This window comes from Podarcis filfolensis (assembly GCF_964270895.1).
Source record: "Podarcis filfolensis genome assembly, chromosome: 4".
NCBI lineage: Eukaryota > Metazoa > Chordata > Lepidosauria > Squamata > Lacertidae > Podarcis > Podarcis filfolensis.
The window spans coordinates 95,043,076-95,059,205 of record NC_139607.1 but is presented as its reverse complement, the minus strand read 5'-3'; the positions used below and the strand labels follow the sequence as shown (position 1 = coordinate 95,059,205).

The following is a 16,130-nucleotide window of genomic DNA, read 5'->3' as shown; positions in this document are numbered from 1 at the left end:
AAAAGTGCAAACTTAATCTGTTCCGGAAGTCCGTTTGACTTCTAAAATGTTCAAAAACCAAGGTGCAGCTTCTGTTTGGTGCAGGCGCCCCAGAAACAATAGCCGACAGCCACATCGGACGTTCGGCTTCCGACAAATGTTCAAAAACCGGAACACTTCTGGGTTTTCAGTGTTTGAGAATCAAGGCGTTTGAGTACCAAGGTACCACTGTAAAGCAAAGTCCAAACTTTGTGGCATACTGGTGTCTCAGTGGCTATCAACCACGACAAGGAGTCGTGGTTCCCTTTCACCGACCGGGAGATGCTGTCTCCACTTACCAAGAGGAATAGAGGCCGCTGGAGGTTACCCAAGGTGTGGACAGCATTGGTGGTGACGGAATCGGCCCCAGAACACCATGCCAAGGAGAACAGCCATGGCTCGCTGACCACCCAGAGGTTGGTTGAGATGTTGGCTTTCGCATATTCCCTGTCAAGTAAGCACAGGGGTTCCTCTTAGACCAGGGGGGTTCTTGAGGCCCTGCTTTCAGTGGCTGCAAATTACGGAGCCCACCAGTCACAAAATGGTGACGCCGGGGCAAAGCCAGCAGTGGGCAGAGGCCGGGTTGGCCATAATCAGCTGGCAAGGGCCAACACCATACCCTAGTGCTACCTAAGCCGTCTTTCAGTATTGCTAAATTCTCTGCAGCAGCATGGGCCTTGTGGCAAGGAGTTCCATAGCTCAGCTTCAAGAACAGGCATTTGCCCTGGAGGTATTTTGACTCAGCCTCTGCATTTTAGGCACTTAGAAACTACCATATTTTTCGCTCCATAGGGCGCACCAGACTATAGGGCACACCTGCGCGTGGCTTTGGCAGAAGCCAAGACAGCGAGCGGGATGGAACCCGCTTGCTGTCTTGGCTTCGTTTTTAGCCGCGGAACTGGGGCGGGGGAAGCCAGAGCTTCCCCCGACCCCAGCCCCCAGAACAGGTCTGGGAGCGACGGCAAGGTTGCGCGCAGCCTTGCCGCTGCTCCCGGAGCTTGTGGGGCTGGGGGCGCGCTCCGAAGGCTTGCGGATAGCTGCCTGAAGCCCGGGGAGCTCAGCGGGAGTTGGAACGCCCCGGGCTTCAGGCTGCAGGCTGCTACACGCAAGCCTTCGGAGCACGGGGGGAACTCCCTCCGTGCTCCGGAGGCTTGTGGATAGCTGCCTGAAGCCTGGAGAGCGAGAGGGGTCGGTGCGCACTGACCCCTCTCGCTCTCCAGGCTTCAGCGAAAGCAACACGAAACCTCCGGAGCACGGAGGGAGCACTGCCTCTGCGCTTCGGAGGCTTCCCGGTGCTATCACTGAAGCCAAGGAGCCTGCATTCGCTCCATAGGACGCACACACATTTCCCCTTCATTTTTGGAGGGGGAAAAGTGCGTCCTATAGAGCGAAAAATACTCAGTAAACTCTTAATGTGATGAGTGGACTTGATGGAGGGATACCAGTTTCCCAATATGTGGGTTGAAGGCACTCACCGGGGGTTTTAAATCGGCACTTCCAGCACCCTCTTGCTGCCCCCTTGCTCCTTAGCACCCCCACTAGGCAATCCCACCACCTCCCAGGGGGCAGTACCGCCCCCCCTTTGGGAACCACTGATCTGCCACTTCATAAACGTCTCACTGAAATTTGCCCGAAACATTCACTGCGGAAACCAAGACTTGGTTTTCCGACATGTTCTCTGAGGGTGGGTGGCGGAGTCAACCTACCAAATGTCTACCCAGCGCAAATCTCTGTAGTCCAAGTTGAGCCTGGAAATGCGAGACATCTGGAGGACCTCAACTGGGTAAGCCACGCCTGAGGTCTGCTGGAATTCAGGAGCTAAGATCTGGACAATGGATCTATACTTTGGTTCCAGCCACAAGACCTGCGATTGGCAGAAGATGAACAGAAATTATTCCTGTTAGGATATAGTTCCATTCCACATTAGAACAGGCATATGGAGTTGTATGTCTGTTTACTTCCAGCACAGTCTGCTGGGAACCTCCGTTGTATATAGCTTTTGCCTATGCTGTTTAAAGGTAAAGGGTCCCCTGACCATTAGGTCCAGTCGTGACCGACTCTTCGGTTGCGGCGCTCATCTCGCTTTATTGGCCGAGGGAGCCGGCGTACAGCTTCCGGGTCATGTGGCCAGCATGACTAAGCCGCTTCTGGCGAACCAGAACAGCACACGGAAACACTGTTTACCTTCCCGCCAGAGCGGTACCTATTTATCTACTTGCACTTTGAGGTGCTTTCGAACTGCTAGGTTGGCAGGAACAGGGACCGAGCAACGGGAGCTCACCCCGTCGCAGGGATTCGAACCACCGACCTTCTGATCGGCAAGCCCTAGGCTCTGTGGTTTAACCCACAGCGCCACCTGCGTCCCATGCCTATGCTGTTTACTTGGACACAAATGGAAGCAGACATGTTTTTCTTTTGTCCTGATGCTGAATAAACACTTGTAAATATGCTTACATATGCCTCTGTCGGCTACTTCCGTTGCAAAGAGTTTTTATCTCTGCTGGCTTGCGTGCTCAGTCTCTAAAGGTCTCTGAGGCTTGAGTCGCAGTTTTTGATGCTGTTCTGAGAATCAGAGTTCGCCCAGCTGCCGGCAGGAGGGCTGGAGCCAGCTCCCCGTCTCCCCGGACACATCCCAACATATCCTACCAAAGGGTTTGGCTCGCCGGAACAGTGAGCACTTCACGCTGCAACATTTTGTTGCAGTTGCCGCAGGTTTGTGTTGTTTTATTTTGAATGTTTTCAACCGGGCTAGCTATAAAGCATATTCAGTCAGGCTTACAACAAAACCACTTCCGCGATAAACAAGGAGGTGGGGTTTATCGCGCCCCTTCCCCACATTCACAGGGGCTGGCTCCAGCCCCCGCAATACCTAAGGGAATCCCCGCCCGTGTCATACCCCGGGCCAGCCAATCGGCTGGCTCCGGGGGCGGGGCCTCGGCTATTTAAACCTGCTGCAGCCGGGGCTCCTCCTCTTTTCCTCCGCTGCTGCAGCTGACCCGGTTTTCCCGCCCATCCCACCCTGTTAGGATAGGTTCTCTGACGTTGCTATGAACTACGGTTGGTCGCCGTCAAGGGGCCTGGTAGGAATTTTCCCAAATGGCAGATTGGCTCCAGCCATTTGGTTTTCGCCTACCTCGTAGCAAACCGTCACAACTCTTCGGTATTTGCGGTTAGGCATTGTAGGGGTACTGTCCTATTGTTATGCAAATGAAGGGGGGGAAGGAGCGCCATCACCTTCCCCCAAGCAAGGGTAGTCCGGTAAAGGATTCTGGGGGGTGTGGCCTTGTCCTAAGCCTAAGGAGGTGTGGGCCCACGGCACGCCCCCACGCGGTGACCCCGGGGGAGGTCCTAGTTGACGTGCCTCAGCAGGACTCCTCCCTCTGGTGATTAACCCTTCCGGCCTCTAGACGGTTAGTAGTTAGGACCAATGCCTAAGCCAATACCGCTCAATTCCTGTAATCAATAAAGTTGTGGCCTTATTTGACCCATTAACCTGAATTCTTGTGTCCTGTATCTTTATTTCATCGGGGGGAGGCGGGAACTCGCCACGCAACAAAGAAAACCGTTTACTTTCTAAATGAATGAGGACAAAATTAACAGAGGAGAACTGCTTCTGTTGCCAGAGGCAATGTGCCTCTGAATGGATGTTGCTGGGAATCACAAGTTTTTTTGGGCGGCGGGGGGAGAGCTGCTGCACTCAGGGTCTGCTTCTGGGCTTCCTATCAGCAACCAGTGGGCCTCTGCGAGAACAAGCTGCTTTTGCAAAGTAACGTCCGCAAACAAGGTGCATTTCTGTTCCGCTACCTGGCTAGAGAACAACATCGTCAAATTCGGAGAAGCGCAAATTTCAAAGGGTGAACCCGTTTGGGTTTGCATGTTGTTTTGGAGTGTGCAAATGAATTTACCGTATTTTTCGCTCTATAAGACGCACCAGACCACAAGATGCACCCAGTTTTTGGAGGAGGAAAACAAGAAAAAAAAAATCTGAATCTCAGAAGCCAGAACAGCAAGAGGGATCGCTGCGCAGTGAAAGCAGCAATCTCTCTTGCTGTTCTGGCTTCTGGGATAGCTGCGCAGCCTGCATTCGTGTCATAAGACGCACACACATTTCCCCTTACTTTTTAGGAGGGAAAAAGTGAGTCCTATAGAGCAAAAAATACAGTAATTTTGCTTTCATCCCTAATGCCCAGAAACCACCCCCCTTATCTCAGGAGGTACAGATCGCAGCAAAGTCTCTGATGGAGATCTAGCTGGGGGACATGTTCAGATCAGAATACAGACATAGAAAGCTGCGGCCAATCAGTGTGGACAATACTGAGCTCGATGGACCAATGGCCTGACTTCATATAGGCAAGCTTCCTGTAGGTGGTGTTTTTTTTAATCCCCATCAGTGATTTGATACCTGTTGGGTCAGGATCTGGCCCACACGCAACATACTTGGGGGAAAATTCAAGTTGGATAAAGAGGGGCAGGGTTTCGGAGGAGGGGACGTCTCTTACCAAGTGAGATTTGTTCCCCATTTCATTTTTGAGGACCTCCACGGTTCTGTCAATCCAGGTGTCCCTGTAAGGGTGATGCACTGGAGGCTGCTGAAGATCAAAGATGACCAGTTTGTCCTCCTGATAAGCAAGTTTCAAGAGATCGCTGAGCTTGTAGACTCTCTGCTTTCTTGCCAGTTTTTCATCCTCAGGCGAGAGCGGGGGCATTTCAAAGAATGGCCTCTTCTGCAAAGGAATTAGGGGGGAAAGGAGCTGTAGCTTGTCGAAGGGGCTGGGAATTGTAGCTCTGTGAGAGGTAAACTACAGTTCCCAGAATTCCTTCGTGAGGGGAGCCATGACCATTTTATTTATTAAGGATAAGAATAAGAATACCCTGCCAATCTGGCTGGGTTTCCCCAGCCGCTCTGGGCATCTTAAAGGTAAAGGTAAAGGTACCCCTGCCCGTACGGGCCAGTCGTGTCCGACTCTGGGGTTGCGTGCTCATCTCGCTTAAGAGGCCGGGAGCCAGCCTTGTCCGAAGACACTTCCGGGTCACGTGGCCAGCGTGACGAAGCTGCTCTGGCGAGCCAGCACCAGCGCAGCACACGGAAATGCCGTTACCTTCCCGCTATAAAGTGGTACCTATTTATCTACTTGCACTTGGGGGTGCTTTCGAACTGCTAGGTGGGCAGGAGCTGGGACCGAACGATGGGAGCTCACCCTGCCGCGGGGATTCAAACCGCCGACCATGCGATCGGCAAGTCCTAGGCACTGAGGTTTTACCCACAGCGCCACCCGCGTCCCTTCGACGTCTTTTGCATCTTACAGCGTCCCTTGGGCATCTTACAGCATGTATAAGACATAGTAAAACATCAAACGTTAAAAACTTTCCGATATAGGGTAGCTTTCAGATGTCTTCTAAAAGTTCTGTGGCTCTTTATCTCCTTGACATCTAATGGGAGAGGGCCACTACTGAGAAGGCCTTCTGCCTGGTTCCCTGTAACTTTGCTTTTTGCAGTGAGGGAACCACCAGAAGGCCCTCAGAGGAGGACCTCAGCATCAATGAGGGGTGGTATAAATGTTCTTTAAATGTGTGGCATCAACGTGACTGAATACAGACTAGTAGCCTGTTCACACTATGCTAAACAGTCGTACTTTGGAAGTCAAATGGAATCTGTTCCAGAAGTCCGTTTGACTTCCAAACCAAAGCACAGCTTCGGATTGGCTGCAGGAAGCTCCTGCAGCCAATCGGAAGCTGTGGAAACCCCGTCGGACGTTCGGGTTCCAAAGAAGGTTTGCAAACTGGAACACTCACTTCCGGTTTTCAATCGTTCGAGAGCCAAAACGTCCGAATACCTCTTCTCTTTGGCGATCACTCGTAGCCGAGTAAGTTTGACTTCCATAAACATAATTTTAACAATGAGTCCGTAAGTGACTGTGGAGGCCAATTCTGGATCTATACATCCTTCCGCAGTGGGGACATTGGTTTCTGGGTGGGAGTTGATCACGGTGAGGGTTTGCCAAGCGTGCCTTCCTCTTAGCACGTTTCTCCCTTTCGTCCTGAGTTTGAGTGTCTTCAAAGCTCATGACACCTTTGGTAAAGGCTGTTCTCCAACTGGAGCGCTCGCAGGCCAGTGTTTCTCAGTTGTCAGTGTTTATACTACATTTTTTAAGATTTGCCTTGAGAGAGTCTTTAAACCTCTAGCAGCTTTGGCAGTTGAGGATCAGAGCAGGTGGGCAGGCAGCCCTGGCAAGTGAGCGAGCAGGCAGGGAGGTGGCCTCCGTGAGCAGAGCGGCAGCCCAGGTGAGTAGGAACAGAAAAGCAGGGCAGATCAGCTCCCCAGAGACTGTCCTGCTCTGCTGCCACTGCCCATCTAACACCAATGAAACTGTCAGGGGCAGATCAACTATGGAACTAACGAAACTTCGACTTCAGTGTCCCCAATCACAGAGGGGCCCCAGAAGCGTCCTAAGTCCACATTTCTTTATTTTTTGTGTGTCTAAGGTTAAAGGGACCCCTGACAATTAAGTCCAGTCGCAAATGACTCTGGGGTTGCGGCACTCATCTTGCTTTAAAGGCTGAGGGAGCCGGCGTTTGTCCACTTCCGCAGACAGTTTTTCCGGGTCATGCGGCCAGCATGACTAAGCCGCTTTTGGCGAAACCAGAGCAGCGCACGGAAACGCCGTTTACCTTCCCGCCAGAGCGGTACCTATTTATCTACTTGCACTGGCATGCTTCGAACTGCTAGGTTGGCAGGAGCTGGGACCAAGCAACTGGAGCTCACCCTGTCACGGGGATTCGAACAGCTGATCTTTTGATTGGCAAGCCCAAGCTACACAGTGGTTTAACCCACAGCACCACCCGCGTCCCTGCTTTTTGTGTCTAGTAGTCCCAATTTGTGTCGCACGACTCGAAAACTATAAGGCATAGGAAATTTTTATTCACGCAAGTGACTTTGACATATGAGGCAATCCAGTGCAGCCATTTTAATCAAAATCTAAGATGTAGTAGTTAATTTAAAAAAATATATAATTGTGGTACTCTGTCGTGGAACAACAAAGAAGGATAGGACACGAACCAATGGCTTCAAGTTACAAGAGATTCCGACTCAACACCAGAAAGAGCTTTCTGATGGTAAGAGCTGTTCGACAGTAGAACAGACTCCCTTGGGATCTGGTGGACTCTCCTTCCTGGGAGGTTTTTAACCAGAGTTTGGATGGCCATCTGTCCTGGATGCTTTAGCTGAGATTCCTGCATTGCAGGGGGTGGACTAGATGATCCTTGGGTCCCTTCCAACTCTACAATTCTATGGTTCTATGGTTCTATGACTTCTCACTCCTGTGGTGTCCAACCTGCGTCTGTAACATCAGTATAGCTTTGCAGTCTGTGCTGTAAGTTTACACCTTCCTGTAATGATTCTGTGATGTACTAGTAACCCAGTCAGATGAATAGGGTAAATAATAATACAGTCATACCTTGGGTTACAGGCGCTTTGGGTTGCGCAATTTTGGATTTGCGCATCTCACCGAACCCGGAAGTACCAGAATGGGTTACTTCTGGGTTTCGGCGCTTGCGCATGCACAGAAGCGCTAAATCATGCTTTGTGCATGCACAGAAGCGCTGAATCGCAACCCGCGCGTGCGCAGACGCAGTGCTGCGGGTTGCAAATGTGCTTCCTGCATGGATCACGTTCGCAACCCGAGCGTCCACTGTAATAATAATAATAATAATTATAATAATAATAATAATAATAGTAAAATCACTGGTTACCCAGACCTCATTGCTGGTTAAGAAGAGACGCCCGTAACAGTTCAAACTTCAGGACCCCCAAAATGGAAACCATTGTGGCCTAAGGAGGTCTATGGGATGGGGTTGTCTGGGTGAGTTGTAAGTCTGGGTGACCTCAGAGCGGAGAGTGGGAGTTTGGGTGAGCTGTAAGAGGAATGGGTTGGAGAGGCATACAGGAGAGTTGGTGAAGTCCAAGGGGAATGGGGGTTTGTTGAGTGAGGGGGGGCTGGGGAGAAGAGTGAATATGGGGGGGCAACGTAGGTAAGGTGTATGGCGAATGGTGGGTCATTTGGGTGAGTTCTAAGGCGATCAGTGGTAGCTTGGGTGAAGCAGAGCATGCCGGGGCCTGAGCCGTAGTTGGAAACATGGGCAAACCTGCTCTCGGAAGGCTATTCCGCTGCTCAGCTCCCCAGAAGCCAACTTGGGAGATGTGATGGGCTGAGTTCCATTTCAAGTCCTGTTCAAACATACCTCAAAGAACCAATTTCCAGAATTCAGCTTCTCCAGTTCGCTCCAGGGAAAGTAGTCAGCAAGCACCTTTGCCCACGTGCGATTGACAGCCTCAATGTTGGTGGTCCTTTCTAACGTCTTGTCGTGCATGAGGAAGGGGACACCGTCCAAGCTGTTCGAAACAGAAAAGCAATTTCGCGCGTCACGCTTGGGGTCTTAGGTAGGCCGTTCGCCAGGTCGCCTGAGAACAGCTGAGATGTGTCACATATTCTCTATGGTTCCAGTTTTCAGGGGATAGTGGGAAAACATAGTGATTTATTTGGACGGCTACTAACAACCATGGCTATGTTCTGGCTCCACTGTCAGAGGAATTATGCCTCTGAATAGCAGTCTCTGCGAATCGCAGGTGGGCAGAGTCCTGTTGAGCTCATGCCCTGCTTGTGGGCTTCTCACACACCCAGTGAGAGGTAAAGGTAAGATAGGTAAAAGATCCCTGGACGGTTCAGTCAAGGGCAACTATGGAGTTGCGGCACTCATCTTGCTTTCAGGCCGAGGGAGCCGGCGTTTGTCCATAGACATGTGGCCGGCAGGACTAAACTGCTTCTGGTGCAACGGGACACCGTGATGGAAACCAGAGTGCATGGAAACGGTATTTACCTTCCTGCTCGAGTGGTACCTATTTATCTACTTGCACTGGCGTGCTTTCGAACTGCTTGGTTGACAGGAGCTGGGACAGAGCAACGGGAGCTCACCCCGTCACGGGGATTCGAACCGCCGGCCTGAAACCATTGATATTTGAGGGAGCAGGCTAGCGGGCGGGGCCCATGACTTACATCATAGGAGCCTATACTGTTGCTCTATGTAGCTTTAATTTATTTGTTTTTTTATCTTATATTTTGGAAACGTACATCCCGGTTTTTTCCCCTTTAATTTTTTGGGGGGCCTCCAAGGGAGTGGGGCCCTAAGCTATAGCTTGTTTAGCTTCTACGTAAATCCGGCACTGGCCCCTGGCCTGACCCAACAGGTTCTTAAAGCAGCACCAAGACGCCAGCGACAGTTTGTGAGTTAAAAGGGATGGTTCAAACACAGCAGGCAGTAACGATCCCTTAAGAGAGCAGAGCACATATGGAAAAAAAATATTGACCCCATCTGGGAAGCCGTGCTCCAGAAGCTCACCTAATTTTGACATCCGTCTCAAAGCCGATAGCACCGTAAGCGGCAGTTTTTCTGAACGACATCTCTGTATTTTCGGGAGCTACCTGTTATATAAATGAGAGAGGAAGACATGACGGATGGGCAAACAGCCCCAATCCCTGTTTTGCAACCTCCTTGAGCATTTCTTGGAAAGGAACTCTGAGAATGCTTTTTAAAATTATTGGTAAATAATTTTTATTTGATTTTACAAGTGTAACATTTTAACAGTATCAAATACTCAGATTTAGAGATTCCTCTGAATCTCTAGACTTCCCTCCATCCTCTCCGTGGGTCCTATTGTCATGTTTTCCAACTGCATATTATTTCACCATCAGTGTTTTAATATCTCTTCATATTATCCAATGTATTTGTTACATTTACAAGTGTTGTTAAAATCCTGCTAATGTTTCCGTTTGCTTACAGTGGTCTCTTATATAAATTACAAATATAATTTAAATTTCTGAAAGCATAGAACAACATGTTTAAAGTGAAGATGAAAAGAGATAAAGATGTTAAGAGGATTAAGTAAATTTTATGAGATTTTATCTTGGAAAACCATTACAATGATATATCATGAAATTCAGACAAGGGAATTTGAGGGAGTCATTTAACAATGTTACTAAGATTAGACCAAGTCTAGTTACGATGTTTGTTTGTTTGTTTGTTTGTTTGTTTAAAATTTTGGAAAATCAATAAAAATTTTGAAGAAAAAAAATAAATTACAAATATTTCCCATTCTTTCTTCAAATGAATTCTGAGAATGCTTCTGACTGGCCTGGACAGAGCTATGGGAGAGTGTGGAAAAACAAGACAACTGCACACTTGTAAAATTCACTTCTTCTTTCTGCCTCTGGCCTTGGCCACTCGTGGCATGTGGCCCCTGAAAGCTAACCTGAATTAAATGTGGCCCTCAAGCTGAAAAAGTCCCCCCACCCAGGCACTGTACAAATATTTGCCACGACGGTCTTGTGTATTGTGTAATAGCGCACATGTTGACTGTCGTCCGAAGTCCCTAGTTGAGTATGACCAACAGAAACATCCAGGATACCTGAAGGAGCGTCTCCACCTCCATTGTTCTGCCCAGACACTGAGGTCCAGTGCTGAGGGCCTTCTGGCGGTTCCCTTGCTGCGAGAAGCCAAGTTACAGGGAACCAGGTAGAGGGCCTTCTCAGTAGTGGCACCCGCCCTGTGGAACACCCTCTCACAAGATGTCAAAGAGAAAAATATCTACCAAACTTTTAGAAGACATCTGAAGGCAGCCCTGTCTAGGGAAGCTTTTAATGTTTAATAGGTTGTTGTATTTTAGTGTTTTGTTGGAAACCGCCCAGAGTGGCTGGGGAAACCAGATGGGCAGGGTATAAATAATAACTTATTTATTTATTATTATTATTATTATTATTATTATTATTATTATTATTATTATTATTAAATGGTGGCAAAGGAGCTCTTCATCAGGCAAGAAAAATGGTTTGGATTTCTTTAAAGGTTAAAAACAAACCAACTATCCGAAAGAGGAGGAAGCGTAATGGCGTCAGGTTATTCTGAAGTCCCGCCCCCCCCGCCTTCCAACTCAACCTACCATTGGTGCTCCTCTGTGGCCAATCAGGTGTGGCTTGGGACCCAGCGCCCCCTTCTCCATAATACAGGGAGAATGGAACCCCAGAGGTATGAAGAGAAGGCAGAGGAGGATGGCCAAGTAGGGGGAAATAATCAATACCTGCAGAACTGAACGAAACAAGAATAGTCATAGTCTTTGCTATGCTGAATGGGAAGGGGGACAAGTCCAAGTAGGAATAAATAAGTATTTGCTGGTCTGGGTCATGTCATGTTTCTCACCCACAAGTCCATTTTCCTTTATTTCTTTGCCCTAATATGCAATTAAATAAAAATAAAAATAAACCAGCACGAAACCCCACATTTCTAAACCATTTTCTTTTCCTTCCAGTAGCACTTTGTTGTTGTTTAGTCGTTTAGTCGTGTCCAACTCTTCGTGACCCCCTGGACCAGAGCACGCCAGGCACTCCTGTCTCCCACTGTCTCCCGCAGTTTGGTCAGACTCATGCTGGTAGCTTCGAGAACACTGTCCAACCATCTCATCCTCTGTCGTCCCCTTCTCCTTGTGCCCTCCATCGTTCCCAACATCAGGGTCTTCTCCAGGGAGTCTTCTCTTCTCATGAGGTGGCCAAAGTATTGGAGCCTCAGCTTCAGGATCTGTCCTTCCAGTGAGCACTCAGGGCTGGTTTCCTTCAGAATGGATAGGTTTGATCTTCTTGCAGTCCATGGGACTCTCAAGAGTCTCCTCCAGCACCATAGTTCAAAAGCATCCATTCTTCGGCGATCAGCCTTCTTTATGGTCCAGCTCCCACTTCCATACATCACTACTGGGAAAACCATAGTTTTAACTATATGGACCGAGACCAGCAAAGTTTGTTATTGGCATGAGCAGTAGCACACACGAAAGCTTATACCAATAACAAACTTAGTTGGTCTCTAAGGTGCCACTGGAAGGAATTATTATTATTATTATTATTATTATTATTATTATTATTATTATTATTATTTTGTTTTGTCTATGGCAGACCAACACGGCTACCTACCAGTAACTAGAAATACAGGTTGTTAGTGGATTCTCTCTCAAAACACACAGTTTGAAAGTTGATGCCATTCTGACGGGTCCCATGTCGAAGTCCTCTTGAGACCCACTTGCTATGAAAAGTCAGACCCACCCACCCCCCACTCTAGAGGGTGGTCCCACGGCACTGTGGGGGCGACTTTGTGGGGCTAGTCTGCATGATGCCTGAGTCCCTTTGGTCCTGAAGCAAGCAAGCGTTAAATTCTAATGGAGGATTCCATCCTTCAACTAGTCAGGCAAGTTTCTTTGCGAGAGAACGGCCATCATTTGCATAACAAAAGAAGTGATGGGGCCCTTTGGGGCAAATAATAATAATAATAATAATAATAATAGTAATAATAGTAATAATAATAATAATAAATTTTTATTTATACCCCACCCTTCAGAAAACCGGGCTCAGGGTGGCTAACAACAAATTTAAAACACTTAATTGTTGCAACAAAAAAAACAGCATAAAATACAATATAAAACATGAATAACAATAAATTCAGAATTCAAAAATCAATTTAGGGGGGAAATCCATCCAATAAACATTAGATGATCACCAGGGCTAGCTGGCTAAATTAGTCCTATCCGGGCCAGCGAGGAGACTAGGGGAGAATTAGCTGTGGGATCCCAGAGTAGGTAATCTTCCTAAAAAGGGGGAGGGGGAGGGAAGGAAGGGGAATAAAAGATCAGGCTAAGTTCAAATTGAAAGCCAGGCAGAATAGCTCTGTCTTACAGGTCCTGCGGAAGGAAGTTAAATCCTGCCGGGCCCTGGTCTCATGGGACAGAGCATTCCACCAGGTCGGAGCCATCACTGAGAAGGCCCTGGCCCTGGTGGAGGATAGTCTGACTTCCTTAGGGCCCGAGACCTCTAAACTGTGATTATTCATGGACCTTAAGGTCCACTGCAGGGCATACCAGGAGAGGCGGTCCCGTAAATACGAGGGCCCTAAGCCACAAAGGGCTTTAAAGGTCAAAACCAGCACCTTAAACCTGACCTGATACTTCACCGGGAGCCAGTGCAACTGGTAAAGCACTGGGTGAATATGCTCCCATGGCAGGGACCCCGTGAGGAGTCTTTCCCCCACCTCACCCAGCTGGTATCTAGAGGGACAGTTGCCCAAGCAGTTGTGTGTGAGCTGAGAGCAGAAAACAGGCTGCAGGCAGAAGCCAGAGAGTGAGAGCCATGCTTGCTTTTAAGTGGCCCCCTTACTTTTTAGGAGGGGAAAAGTGCGTCTTATAGAGCGAAAAATACGGTATGTGTAAATAAACCATACATCTTAAAGACACCACCATTTCCGCTGACTCTCATTCCAAGAAAACCAAACTTTTGGTAAGTACCTGGAACCCCTCGGATCTTGTGCCACTTGGAGACTGGGGAGGAGGGGCATGCAAGAAAACTTTGTGGTTGTGGGGGGCCCATCAGCAGACCCATGCCAAGGACCTAGCCAAAGTCAGACGCCTTCCCCCAGGAGCAACAGCCCCAGCCCCTATCTGCAAAGAGATGTTCATTTTAGCAACCAGAGCTCATTGTACCTTTGTTGTCTGTCCAGAAGAAATGAAGAGCCACTGGCCATGCCAGGAGGACCATGATGAATACGGCAACCATGTGGAGGAAGGGAGCTGTGACCTGTTGGGAAGACAAAGTGTCCCCATGAGACGCTTGGGGCAGAGACATCACCTTGCCAACAAAGGTCCGTATAGTTAAAGCTATGGTTTTCCCATTAGTGATGTATGGAAGTGAGAGCTGGACCACAAAGAAGGCTGATCGCCAAAGAATTGATGCTTTTGAATTCTGGTGCTGGAGGAGACTCTTGTGAGTTCCACGGACTGCAAGAAGATCAAATCTATCCATTCTGAAGGAAATCAGCCCTGAGTGCTCACTGGAAGGACAGATCCTGAAGCTGAGGCTCCAATACTTTAGCCACCTCATGAGAAGAGAAGACTCCCTGGAAAAGACCCTGATGTTGGGAAAGATGGAGGGCACAAGGAGAAGGGGACGCCAGAGGACGAGATGGCTGGACAGTGTTCTCGAAGCTACGAACATGAGTTTGACCAAACTGCGGGAGGCAGTGGAAGACAGGAGTGCCTGGCGTGCTCTAGTCCATGGGGTCACAAAGAGTCAGACACAGCTAAACAACAAATTGACACATAACTCTTTTAAAAAAACACACACAAAAATGGAAAACTAGCGAGGTCCCAGCTGAAGAAGAATGGCAACTTAAGCCGACAGAATATACGCAAGTCACAGACTTAACATATAGAATAAGAGGACAAGGAGAACATACGTTTAGAGAAGACTGGGAAAGGTTTGTTGAATATACGGTAGTGATGGAAGAATTTAAGATAGAGAAAGGAACACGACAAAGTTGCCCAATCTCTCCATTGCTTTTTATATCAGTCCTGGAAGTTCTTTTAAACATGATTAGAAGGGACCAAACAGTTAAAGGCATACAAGTTGGGGCTAAACAGTACAAACCGAAAGCATTTGCTGATGACTTGGTATTGACACTACAGGAGCCAGAATCTAGTACTAAAAGGGTACTGGAATTGATTCAAGAATTTGGACAAGTAGCGGGATTTAAGCTGAATAAGATGAAAACTAAAGTCCTAGAGAAAAATTTAACAGTGATGGAGAGAGAAAGGTTTCAGAAGGAGACAGGGTTAACATTGGTTAAGAAAGTGAAATACCTAGGGGTTAACATGACTGCCAAGAATGTGAATCTGTTTAAGGATAACTATGAAAAATGTTGGATGGAAGTGAAAAAGGATTTAGAAATATGGTCAAACTTAAAGCTATCATTGCTAGGCCGAATTGCTGCGATAAAGATGAATGTATTGCCAAGGATGTTGTTTTTGTTTCAAACACTGCAAATATTAGATAAAATGGAGTGTTTCAAGAAGTGGCAGAGAGATATCTCTAGATTTGTCTGGCAGGGCAAGAAACCTCGAATAAAATTTAAGATATTAACTGACGCTAAGGAAAGAGGTGGATTTGCCCTGCCAGACTTAAAACTTTATTACGAATCAGCCGCTTTTTGCTGGCTGAGGGAATGGATGCTTCTTGAGAACACTGATGTGTTGGACTTAGAAGATTTTAATAATGTCTTTGGTTGGCATGCATATCTGTGGTACGATAAGGTCAAAGCACATAAAGCGTTTAAAAACCATATTGTCAGAAAAGCACTGTTTAATGTTTGGATAAGATATAAGGATTTGCTTGAGAATAAAACCCCAAGGTGGCTGTCACCAGTGGAAGCGAAGGCTCAGAAAAAGCTCAATATGGAGGCTAAATGGCCGAAATATTGGGAAATTTTGGAACAAGAGGGAGACAGATTAAAACTCCAGAGTTTTGAAAAATTAAAAAATAGAGTGCGAGATTGGCTTCATTATTATCAGATAATGGAGGCATATAATTTGGATAAAAAAATTGGTTTCCAGGTGGAAAAATCAAAATTGGAAACAGAACTGTTAGACTCCAAAACTAAGAATTTGTCAAGAATGTATAATTTGCTGTTGAAATGGAATACTCAGGATGAAACGGTGAAATCTGTCATGATTAAATGGGCACAAGATGTTGGACATAACATTATGATGGCTGACTGGGAACAGTTATGGACCACAGGTATGAAGTTCACGGCATGTAATGCCTTAAGAGAGAATATAATGAAAATGATATACAGGTGGTACATGACACCAGTCAAGCTTGCGAAAATTTATCACTTGCCCGATAATAAATGTTGGAAATGTAAAGAGACTGAAGGTACATTCTTTCACCTTTGGTGGACATGCCCAAGGATTAAGGCTTTCTGGGAGATGATCTATAACAAAATGAAAAAGGTATTTAAATATACCTTTCTGAAGAAACCAGAGGCCTTTCTCCTGGGCATGGTCGGCCAATTGGTGCCAAAGAAGGACAGAACTTTCTTTATGTATGCCACAACAGCAGCAAGAATACTTATTGCAAAGTATTGGAAGACACAAGATCTACCCACTCTGGAAGAATGGCAGATGAAGGTGATAGACTATATGGAACTGGCGGAAATGACTGGCAGAATCCGAGACCAAGGAGAAGAGTCGGTGG

At 47.5% G+C, this 16,130-nt stretch overlaps 1 protein-coding gene across 1 annotated transcript in view; it reads right to left on the bottom strand.

Moving 5' to 3' along the window:
• The window catches only part of GDPD4 (glycerophosphodiester phosphodiesterase domain containing 4), a 37,085-nt gene that overhangs the window by 4,197 nt on the left and 16,758 nt on the right, over positions 1-16,130 (bottom strand). The window contains 7 exon segments of the mRNA XM_083609889.1: positions 318-465; positions 1,725-1,882; positions 4,518-4,742; positions 8,257-8,407; positions 9,412-9,494; positions 11,009-11,154; positions 13,583-13,676. Coding sequence (XP_083466015.1) covers positions 318-465; positions 1,725-1,882; positions 4,518-4,742; positions 8,257-8,407; positions 9,412-9,494; positions 11,009-11,154; positions 13,583-13,676 — 1,005 coding nt within the window.